The 12235-nt window shown below is 37.6% G+C and overlaps 1 protein-coding gene across 1 annotated transcript in view; it reads left to right on the top strand.

Annotated features, from left to right (window-relative positions):
• LOC106873491 (protein CIP2A) overlaps nucleotides 1-12235 on the top strand; it is a 57654-nt gene that overhangs the window by 37371 nt on the left and 8048 nt on the right. The window contains exons 15-19 of the mRNA XM_089347755.1: nucleotides 6187-6397; nucleotides 6781-6843; nucleotides 8402-8512; nucleotides 9024-9145; nucleotides 9921-9983. Coding sequence (XP_089203881.1) covers nucleotides 6187-6397; nucleotides 6781-6843; nucleotides 8402-8512; nucleotides 9024-9145; nucleotides 9921-9983 — 570 coding nt within the window. The remainder of the gene's footprint in view (nucleotides 1-6186; nucleotides 6398-6780; nucleotides 6844-8401; nucleotides 8513-9023; nucleotides 9146-9920; nucleotides 9984-12235) is intronic.

Here is a 12235-nt window from a genome sequence, read left to right as displayed (position 1 = left end):
TGGACCCTTTTCTAGGTATCATGTGATGGTTGTAAATCAGTTTCATTGTCATACAGGTGAGCTCATAAACACAATGTGTGTGTGTGTGTGTGTTATTTGTTCATGAGCCAGTTGCATTTTAGGTATAAGAGAATTTCACCTGACACCTTTTACACCTAAACTAACAACACACACCTTGTGTAGGTGTGTTCAGTTTTGTTTATATAGCTCAAGCCACTTCTGATTCACAAGTGAGGTTGTTCATTTCCAGTCTACCATGTAAAACATGTCTGATCATGGGGAATATTGTTTTGCTTGGAAATGGGTGAAGGTTGGCAACAGCAAGGGCATCTGGCTAAAGAAAATCTGCTTCAACAAATTCTATCCGACACATGCAAGCATGGAAAAGTAGACATTAGATGATGATTTTATATATCTCGTCATCGTCGTCATCATCATCATCATCATCATTTAACATCTGCTTTCCACAGTGGTATGGGTTGGATGGTTTAACTGATGACTAGCAAGCCAGTAGGCTGGACCTGGCTTCAATCTGATCTGGCAAGGTCTCTACAGCTGGATGCTCTTCCTAATGCCAACCATTCCAAGAGTGTAGTGGGTGCTTTTTACGTGCCACTGGCACAGGAACAAGTCAAGAGCCACTGGCATCGACCTCATATCTATGCACACACACACACATATTTTTGTACATGCACGCGCACACACACAATGCCTGCATAAGGATGTGTATGTGTGTGAATTACATTATCTTCAAATAAAGAAAAAGCAATATGCTCTGGAAAAATTCTCACCGATGAACAGATTAATCTGTGGTGAACGATGTTGCTAAAATTAATTTCAATCAACAGTCTCCTGCAATACTCAAGACAGCAGGAAAAGAAGGCTCCTACTTATAAAACGAATACAAAATAGAATTCATTATCATCATCATTTATCATCCACTTTCTGGTGCTTGCATTGGTCAAATGGAATTTGTGGAGGAAGATTTTTCTATGGCTGGATGCCCTTCCTGTCACAAACCTTCCCCTGTTTCCAAGCAAGGTAATATTTCCTTATGACCAGACATGTTTTATCACAGAAGACTGGAAACAAACAACCTCACTTGTATGATGATGACACACATTTACAATCATCACATGATGTGTAGCCACAAATACAAACATGTACACACATATACGTACGTACATACACACTACAGGCTTCTTTCAGTTTCCCCCCAACCAAATCCACTCGAAGATTTGTTTGGACAAGAGCTACATTAGAAAATGCTTGCCCAAGGTGCTGTACAGTAGGTTTTAACCCAGGACAACAAGATTCAGAAGCAAGGTTCTCAACTCCACAGCCACACCTGTGCCTATTAACTTTTTCTTATTTCAGTAATATTGCACTATGCAAGCAGTAAGAAAGAATGTTCAGACATTGGGTCCCACTGAGGAGATGGCAAGGGACAGACCTTTGGCGATTTGCTATGCTTAAGAAGAAATGTCAAGTTAAGTAAAACTGTGGCCATCTATACATACTGGCATGTCCTGCTGTTAGCTAAGAGGTCTCTGTCTTGAAGGCTTGCAGGTGCTGGTGCCATGTAAAAAGCTGCCATTTCAGTGCCACATAAAAAGCACCTGTGCCAGTGGCACATAAGAGGTACTCACTACACTCTCAGAGTGGTTGGCATTAGGAAGGGCATCCAGCCATAGAGACCATTCCAAAGCAGATGACTGGAGTCTGGGCAACCCTTCAGCTAGCCAGTTCCTGTCAAACCGTCTAACCCATACCAGCATGGAAAACGGACGTTAAATGATGATGAGATAAGAAACCATCCCTACTCTCTCCACTCCTTTATCTGCCGGTTTGGCCTCACTTAAATAGTGTCATCATGTTTTACCGATTTCAGCATTCCTCAGTAATTACTTGTATTATCTGTTCTGCCAAAGCAGCTTTAAAACAGAAAGCTGCACTGATGCTGCATGCATGCGAGACACCTAAGCCTCTGCGTTGGCACAAGTCTGGGTGACTTAGACACCACCTACTTTTGGCTTGCCATCAAGGTGTTTGTCTGTTGCCGCCTTTGGTAGGCTGCAATTTTATTAGCATGTTTACACACACACACGTATACATATGTGTACACACAAACACACACACACGTGTATATATTCATATATATATATATAGGCACACATACATGCATATATATATATATATATATATATATATATATATATGTATACAATACATACTAACATTTATACACACATATACACATACACACTCACACACGTATACCTGTACATATGCGTGTGTGTATATAACATCTTACTTAAGGCTGCAACAGTTGTACATCAATATCACATACACACAGACTTTGTTGATGTACAGAACGCTAGTGAGCAGGCTGCAGCTTAAACTTACATCACATTATAAAACAAACGTCTTTCAGATTTATGATAGCACAAACAAACATTCTGAGTACTTACGAAAAAAAAAAAATCAACGTTTTATTTTTGTTTAATTTTTTTTTCTCCTTTTTATTTAGCTAAAATTGTGTTAAAAAAATCATGAAGTGTAGATCTTCTAATAACATGGTTAAAAAGAAGAGTGGGCAGTTAGGAAATAAATGGCAGGTTTTTGTAATATATACTTTTTTCTCCCTCTGTGTCTGTCTAACCAATCTGTCTCATATTTTATCGTGTTTGAAAATGAGTTAAATTATTATGAGTCATCTTTGAGTTGTGATAGCAGGTATATAGCTAACCAACTATAGAGGTCACAAACAGAGGTGTGCTATGTGTGTGTGTGTGTGTGTGTTACCATATGTTCAGCATTTTGAAAATGTGTGTTTTCTAAATCTTTTGGATATTTTGTCAATAAATTAGTAAACAGATTTAGTGTACCAAAAAAAGCTATGACAGGTAGCTAGTTTGTTTTTAAGAAGAATATGGGCTGCACATAAATAATGTTTTGTTTCAGCTGTTTTTTCAAACCGGAAAAGTTGTGATATATATATATATTATCGTCATCATGATCATCATTATCATTTAATGTTTGTTTTCCATGCTGGACAAATTTTGACTGGAGCTGGCAAGCTGGAGGGCTGCAGCAAGCTCCAGTCATCTGCTGCTTTGGCATAGTTTCTAAAACTAGATGCTCTTCCCAACACCAACCACTTTACAAAGTGTAGTGGATGCCTTTTGCATGATACCAGTACAGGTACTTTCCACATGGCACCGGCATGGATGCTTTTCATGTGGTGCCTGCAAGGGTACATTGTATGTAGCACCAGCACCTACTAAAGGGGAGTCGATTAAATTTATGACAACCCTTTATAGGTATTTATTGTCAATAATTTTGAACATTCCTCAATGACTTTTACCTCCAAATATGCTTCAGATAGGTCCAACTTTGAAAAACATTTTCCTCCATTCAATTTCACGAAAATTTCCTCCAGACTTGGTAATAGGTAATTATATGGCATCAAACATTCGTTTAATCCCTTTAAAAAAATCAGTGCATACTCCTTTACTCTCTCTTTTTACTCTTTTACTTGTTTCAGTCATTTGACTGTGGCCATGCTGGAGCACCGCCTTTAGTCAAACAAATCGACCCCAGGACTTATTCTTTGTAAGCCTAGTACTTATTCTATCGATCGTTTTTGTCGAACCGCTAAGTTACGGGGACGTAAACACATCAGCATCGGTTGTCAAGTGATGGGGAGGTCAAACACAGACATACAAACACTCACTCACTCACTCAATCACTCACACACACACACACACACACACACACACACACACACACACACACACACACACATATATATATATACAACGGGCTTCTTTCAGTTTCCGTCTACCAAATCCACTCACAAGGCTTTGATCAGCCCGAGGCTATAGTAGAAGACCACTTGCCCAAGGTGCCACGCAGTGGGACTGAACTTGGAGCCATGTGGTTGGTAAGTAAGCTACTTACCACACAGCCACTCTTACACCTTTTTTTTTTCTTGACATAAATTGTTGGGGATGCCCAATTTGTGTAATCAATTTTTTTCAAACTCTCTGAGTGGTTGGCGTTAGGAAGGGCATCCAGCTGTAGAAACTCTGCCAAATCAGACTGGAGCCTGGTGTTGCCATCCGGTTTCACCAGTCCTCAGTCAAATCGTCCAACCCATGCTAGCATGGAAAGCGGACGTTAAACGATGATGATGATGATGATGAATGCCAAGCTTTTCAAGTCTATGCAATTCTTTGTTGACTTGTTTCAACACTGCGAAAGGTACTGTTTGTTTTTGTTTAAAAACCGGTATAGCATTTTCTTTCACTTGAAACTTTGCCTCTGTTTTGTTGCAAAGACCCAATTCATCAGAAAAAACTTCATGAAAAATTTTTTATAATTCTTTTTTTAAATCCTCTGACACCTTATTTGTACTGGTAGAAGAACCATTCACATTTTTACAAAAAATATTTATGGGGAGGTCCCATAAGTTAAATAGTTCCATCCAGTCTCTTCCAAATAAATTTGTATTTTTCAACGTTAAAACTTTGGCTTTCAAGTTTTTTTTCCACAAAAGGTAACATTACTTATCATTTCACCCATAAAATGCAATTTTTTTCCTGAAACACCTTGCGCAATTTTCAAAGTTTCCTTTAATCTAGGTTTCCCTACTTTTCTCCATCTATCTATTAATTATCGTGATATCACTGCCTACATCCAATTGTAACTTGATATTCACATTATTCATTTTTATGGACACAAATTTTCTTTTCTGAGCCTTGCTTAGAAATTTTGTTAACAATACATTCTTTCAAGAATTTTTTGTTTGACCCTTTTTTTGTTTCACTGTACAATGCAAGCTTTTATGTCCAATTTTTTCGCACTCAAAACATTACGATTTTTAAAAGGACAATTACTTCTAAAACGTGAACCTCTGCACCCATAGCATGGATTTGGTCTTGACGTTCATTTTTCCTTATCCATTTCAAGTCAACATACATGTATCTGAAAGCAATCGTTTTCTTCAGTTTTATCCACATCATGTCTTAAATTTATAATCCTCTGGCATTCTTCAGCAACTGCCTGTAGAGTTAATTTTTGGTCCTGTTCTAATTTTGTTAATATACAGGAATGTATATCAGCATCTTTTCTTGCAGTTAACTCTTGAACAAAAATTAGACATTTGAACAAATCTGGAGTTAATTTATTTAATTTGAATTTTTCACACTCTGTTAATTACTCCAGCATAGGTGATGCAATCTTCATCATCTTTTTTAACTAAATTTAAACACTGCGAATGAGTATTGAAAGGGGAACTTCTTTCTCTGAAAATTCTCAATAACTAATTAATTGTTTCATCAAAACAACTCTCACCTATTTCTTCGACAGAATATAATTACAGTATTTTTCGTGTTTGGCAGGGGATAACTTTCTTAAAAGTAGTTGTACCTTCTTCTTGTCATTCCAATTTTTACATTCCTCTTTGAAGATTTCTTTGTATCTTCTAAAATATGCAGAAAAAGTAGTACCTTCTTCTGGGTTATAAATAAATTCTCCAATTGAGTTTGCTATGCTGTCTGATGAGAATGAACCTGAAGTATTTTCAGACTTCTTCAACACTACTTCCAGTAGCTGTTGGTATTGTTGTTGTATCCTAGACAAATGTTGGATATATAATTTAACGAAGCAAAGGTAAAATCAATGTGTTCACACAATGTACTGCAAAAAACGCCCTCTCAACAACTCCTACTCCAATACGCTACTCTTTATAAGAGTTCGGCTAGTCCATTCTTCCAATCCCCCAGGGGTGTCAGTGACTCTCACCACAACATGGTACTTATATTTTCAACCCTGAAAGGATGAAAAGTAAAGTTGACTTTGCTGATATTTGAACTTAGAATGTAAAGAGCCAAAAGAAATGCTGCCCCAACACACTAATAATAATAATAATAAATGTTCAGACAAATACATAACAAAAACACCAGGACTTACAAATATATATAACATACAGAAAATTGCACTACTGGGCACTGCACACATCCTACGCAAAACACTTTCAATACAGTAACCATAAGAGCATCACAGCAAACCACAGCACATACCCAAGGTACACAGAGCTGCCCTCGGTAGTGAAGTGAAAGCACGTTATAAAATAAAACTACTGAATAATAGTAATAATATTACTCCAAATCATTATTTTAGGTTGGGTGATGCCTTGGCTGCAAACAACGTTGTCCGTGAACAAGATCATAAAACAATGAACAATTCTACATTTGGATGGAATAGCAGTATCCACAACTCTTACAATATTTTAACATCAAATCATGCTGGTCAGAAAGTTCCTGGAAAATCGGCATCAATTGCTGAACAGAGCATTGAAGATTTGATTGAAAAACTTCAAACTGGTTTAGAGGTTGGTATATATTCCTTTCCGAATTTAATTTCTCAAGAAGATCCTTAGATAGTAAAAATGCTCAGCAATACTGTTTGTTATATTATGTCATCTACCATACACTATTAAATATTATCCCCTTCTTTTACTATCCATCACACACATACACACACACACACACACAAACACTCTCTCTCTCCCCCCTTCTGCCACCCTTTCATCCCAAACATTCTGTATTAACCAAGATAGTATTATGCCTCTTTGCCTGTCATCACTGTCTCTTCTATTCATCTCTTCAACCACAAAGCCAAAAGTTTAAATTGTCATTCCACAGATTTTTTTTTTTTCCTACAATTTGAAACTTTTGTATCTTTATTTCTTTATCTATTTATTCCTTTTTCCAGGTAAAAGATGTGAAGCTTTCTGAAATGATAGATGTTTATGAGCACAAGCTGCAGTCAATGCAGGTAAGATTGGTTACCTTGAATTTGTATCGAAAAAGCCCTCTTTTTACTAAATTGTTTAAACAGAATAGGAAAAAACACTGAAGCCGGTACCCCATGAAAAGCACTGGTGCTGGTACTGCATAAAAGTACCTGTACCAATGTCATTTAAAAAGCACCTGTGCTGGTACCATGTAAAAGCACCCACTACATTCTGTAAAGTGGTTAACCCATAAAGTGCTGGGATTTGCACTTACATAGCATGGACTGCTGGGCACATTTTATGAAAATGAGACTACCCATGCACACATAAAAACAAAAAATAGTTAAAATATCTTAGTATATAATGGTGAAAAGTCATTAATTCAACTATTAGTCCTCTTGCATTCTGGTGGGTATCAGAGCGTTTTAGTGACATTAGACCTCAACAAACGCCCATAAATTAAATGCATCTATCTGGACCACGATCGTGGCCTGACAGCCATGATCATGGCCTGTTGCACTTTATGTGTTAATGTTATGAAAGACTTCCAGCTAAAGAAGCCAACCAAAACAGACTGGAGCCTGGTGCCACTTATCAGCTCCTGTCAAACCATCCAACCCCTACCAGCATGGAAGACAGACATTAAATGATGATGACGATGATGATGAATTATGAGATTGTTGTTAGGGTACAGGAAAGCACCCAGTCTGTGTGGTTAGAAAATTTACTTCACGACCATGTGATTCCAAATTCAATGTCACTGTAAAGCTATACACTATGTAGTTGCAATGCTTTTATGTGTTCTGCTGAAATCTTCTTGAGGTCATCTTTGCCTTCTGTCTTTCCAGGGTCAATAAAATAAAGTAACGGTCAAGTGCTGGAGTTGATTTAATCATTTAACACTGCCTTCCCTAAATATCGGGTTTTGTGTGTAAGAAACAATTATTATTACGACTGTTGTCAAGATGGTGAGCTGGCAGAATCGGTGTCATGCTAGACAAAATGTTTAGTGACATTTAATTAGATTTAATTCTGCCACAGTCAACTTTGCCTTTCTCCTTTTGGTGTTGATAAAATAAGTACAAGTTGAACACAAGGGTCAATGTAATCGACTAGCCCCCCCCTCCCTCAAAATTTCAGGCTTTTTGCCTATAATAGAAAGGATTGGTATGACTATTGACTGGCACCCGTGCCAGTGGAGCACTAACAGCACCATCCGAGCGGGATCACTGCCAGAGCAGCAGTCTCGCTCCTGTGCAGGTGGCACATAAAAAAACACCATTCCAGCATGGCCATTGCCAGAACCGCCTGACTGGCACCCACTACACTCTCGGAGTGGTTGGCGTTAGGAAGGGCATCCAGCTGTAGAAACTCTGCCAGATCAGATTGGAGTCTGGTGTAGCCATCCAGTTCACCAGTCCTCAGTCAAATCGTCCAACCCATGCTAGCATGGAAAGCGGACGTTAAATGATGATGCTGATGATGATGATTGTTTTAATTAGATTTCTTTAAGAAAAAAACAAGCACCAGAAAGAAGGCATCTTCTTTAATAAGCAGTGAAAATAATGTAAATATTGAATACTTTGTTTCTGTCCTTAGATGAGAGAACAACAGCTACAAGACCTTTTGGAAGCTAAGACATTAGCAGTGGTCCGTGCTGATCGTGTCATAAGTCAATTCAGGTCTCGTCGTGCAGAAGCAGAAGCAGAGGTAAGTTTCTACTGGTGAAATCTTCATAGAATTATCACTGACGTGGTTTAGTTTATGGTTGTAAGAAGACCACTTCAAATATGTTTCATCTGTTATGGTTTCAAACTTCCACCCATGAAGGTGTTGTTATATCAGCTGTAAACACAAGACTAATTATAAACTGTGATGGATTATCAGAATCTGTTAAATAGCAGAAGGCAACATGCCTAGAAGTGTCTAGTTGTATCACTTTCTTCTGAGTTCAAATCCCACTAAGGCCGGTTTTTGCCTTTTGTTTCTCTTGGGTCAGTAAAATAAGTATTTTAGTCAAGTATTGTATTTCTTTTCGTCAATTATTCTTCTGTGTTTTCAATAATAAAAAAAATGTAAGTTAAGAATAGGGGTTGATTAAACCTTTTTGATAACATCTGGTGACAACACAACACTCGAAATTTATTTAGTATTTATACTTGAAGTCTCATTGGTTTTTATTAGATTAATTCTCTTTATTCTTTTGAAATTTTATCTTCAGAACTGTAGCATCCGTAATATGCTCCGTACTTTTGAAAAGAGAACAGAAGAATATCAAGAAAAGCTACAGAATATGACTGCTCTTGAGACAAATTATAACAATTTACTGGCTGAAAAACAGAAGTGAGATGTTCTTTCTTTTTCTGGTTCTACTTTTTGGAAACTCCATGTTTGTTTTGCCTTGTTTTATTAAGTACAATATATAACATTTACTTTCATCTTGGTGTGTGTATTTCATTTTACTTTTCTTTGCAAAAGGAATGGTTAGCAGCTCTTCTAAAGTTACAACACACGACTTCTCTGCTGACAAACTTCTTTCAAACCCATTTTACTCTTCTGATATAATGCAGTCATAATCCACTTGGCATTTAGCTGTCTTCAGTGGAATTTTCTCTGCAAGTAATTGGTTTAGGCCTCCAGCAGGGGTTGTCATGACTTTTCAATACACCACCTTTCTCTAATCTTTTCTAAAAAGCCAAAAACCAGAAGTAAATCTAGATGGTTCTTTTCTTTTTCTTTCTCCTTTTCTCCAATATCTGCAGTCTTTGTTCCAACTCATCTTTTCTTATTACAGGTTTAGGATGGCCTGCAAAAGTCATGGGCACAATTTTGTGGTTTGGCATAAGAGACTGTCAGAATAAATCCCAAACTTAAAAATAAGTACTTGGGTCAATTTCTTTGACTAAACCCTACAAGCTGGTGCCACAGCATGGCCACTGTTCAATGACTGAAACAATTAAAAACTAAAATGTGTTTTGTTATTGCAGCTTCATTGCACCACAAACGTATTTTGTTATACTAAATTTCAACTTGTCTTCTAAATAAAATATGATTCCTACCATACAAGTATGTAAAGAATATTAAAGAAAATTGTCCTTCTTTATCGTTTCGATTTCAGACTGGCATTGATGGCAGAGGAACACACGGTATTGAAGGAAAACTATAATGAACAAAGTCAAAAGTAAGATCAATCTTCTTTTCTGCTTCTGATCTACTTGCTGTTGTATCATATTAGCTTCAGATCAAGTTTAACAAATTCTTATTTATAAGTGTGTTGTTGCTCTTGTAAAGGCCATCATTGATAACCAGAGAGCATCGAGTTAGCAAATGCACAGGAATAGGATAAGTGAAATGAGAGAGGGAGAGAGAGAGAGCAGAGAGCAGAGAAGATATCCTTTTCACCTGAGATAACCATGGCTCCCTGACAAATATATTATAAAGATGATCAGTTCAGATTTTTCTAGAAACTTAAGTTGACCCTACCAAATGGAATAACTGTGTACAGCTATTGGTTTCAGCATGCTTGATACTATCTTATTTCTCTCTCTCTCTCTCTCTCTCTCTCTCTCTCTCTCTCTCTCTCCCCATCCCCCCTCTCCCTCCCCATCCCCCTCTCCCTCTTTCTCTCCAAGCTGTATATGTATTTATTTAATTGTATTGCTTAGCTAAGTTCTAGTGCTTGATATACTTATGTAGTGACGCATGGTTCTAGATGCCTTGTTGGAACATTCATTTACACATGCACAAGGATTAGAGCTTTCCAAAGACCTGATAGAAGCCCCTTATGCACATGCGCAATCATCAGCATCAGCTAGGGTTCACCACCATTCACTCTCTTCGATCGCAGCTTCTGACCGGGCAGGACACAACTTAGAGCAGCTCCGTGGAGAATGGACTTTTGATGGCGAGCAACACTGCGAGTTTCTGAAAATGCCTTAGCACTTTTGTGTCTCACTACCAACCCAGCTGCTTTCTTCACCAAGGCGTTCATGGCTACCGCTAACCAGAGATGGCATGTTTATTCAGAGAAAATAAATTATTGTTACTTATTCAGAGAGATCTTGTCCTCTCCTTTCCTTCCATGTACTGTGTATGGAAATTGTGAGGCACCCAGCAAGTGCTAATCACCATTTCCTACACTTATAATGTATGGTATTCATAAGCAGCTGAGGTAGTGAGAATTCACATATTTTTAAGCCATATCATAAGTATAGAGCATAGTATTAACCCTTAAGAGATGACAGGGCCAATCTATTGGGCAAAAAGTCAAATGACAAAGAAGATTGTATTGGATTGTATTGGTTCGTTCAGTTTCCTACAAGAATATATATAGTTCTATATATGTAAAGTAATTACTTTATTTTTTATAATTTTTTTTTTTTAAGTAAGTGCATGCCCACTGTAGGGCTTGTGAAAAGGGCTCCATCTTCTTGGCACTGAAACTCCAAATGAGGCTCTGTCTCCAAAGTGTTAATTAATAAACGACAAAAGAGTAGGTGTTACATAATTAAATCCATTAGCTTACAGCTGTTTTTGCTGTAAGAAACACTGTGCCCTTTAGTGATTACTAGCATGACTTCTCAGTTTCATCAGAGCCTTTAATGATTGGACAATGTATATGAAGAAATACATCATTCAGTCATTATGAGCTTTGATGAAGATGAGGTATTGGTGGTGTTGGAAAATGTGATCCTGAGTCTGCGATAAAGACAGGATGGTCACAACCAGAATGTCATGGATTGTCGATCTGGTTCATAGGTGACCATTGTTTAAGCAACATCAATAACGTAACTCAAAGTGTCTTTGTATATAATTAGGATAAAACTAATAATAACGGTTTCAAACTTTGGCAGAATTCAGAGGGAGTGGTTTGGTCAATAACATTGGTCCCTTCTGCTCAAATGGTACTCATTTCATCAACCCCAAAGGATGAAAGGCAATGTCAACCTTTGAACCCAGCACATAAAGACAGACAAAATGCTGCTAACCATTTTGTTTGACATGTTAATGATTCTTTCAGCTTGCCGCTTAACAACAACAGCAACAACAACAACAATAATTAAATAATAATTATAATTACCCTAACTAGGAATGATACATATATAATTATGTATCAATACCAGATAATGATCCATAATTTTGGATCATTATCTAGTATTGTTTCTTCATCAGTTCTCTAGTAACCTGTGTAGTGCATCCGAAGATTCTTTCTCACCACTTCGTCCCATGTCTTCCTGGGTTTACCCCTTCCACTGGTTCCCTCCACAATTAGAGCTCAGCACTTCTTCATGCAGCTGTCCTCATCCATATGCATCACTCCTAAAAAAAAATTGGATTTATTAAGCTTGCTTACCAACCACATGGTTCTGGGTTCAGTCCCACTGCGTGGCACCTTGGGCAAGTGTCTTCTACTATAGCCTCGGGCCAACCAAA

Source organism: Octopus bimaculoides, chromosome 2, assembly GCF_046866305.1.
Source record: "Octopus bimaculoides isolate indiv1 chromosome 2, ASM4686630v1, whole genome shotgun sequence".
NCBI classification, from domain to species: domain Eukaryota; kingdom Metazoa; phylum Mollusca; class Cephalopoda; order Octopoda; family Octopodidae; genus Octopus; species Octopus bimaculoides.
This window is presented reverse-complemented; position numbering and strand designations above follow the sequence as displayed.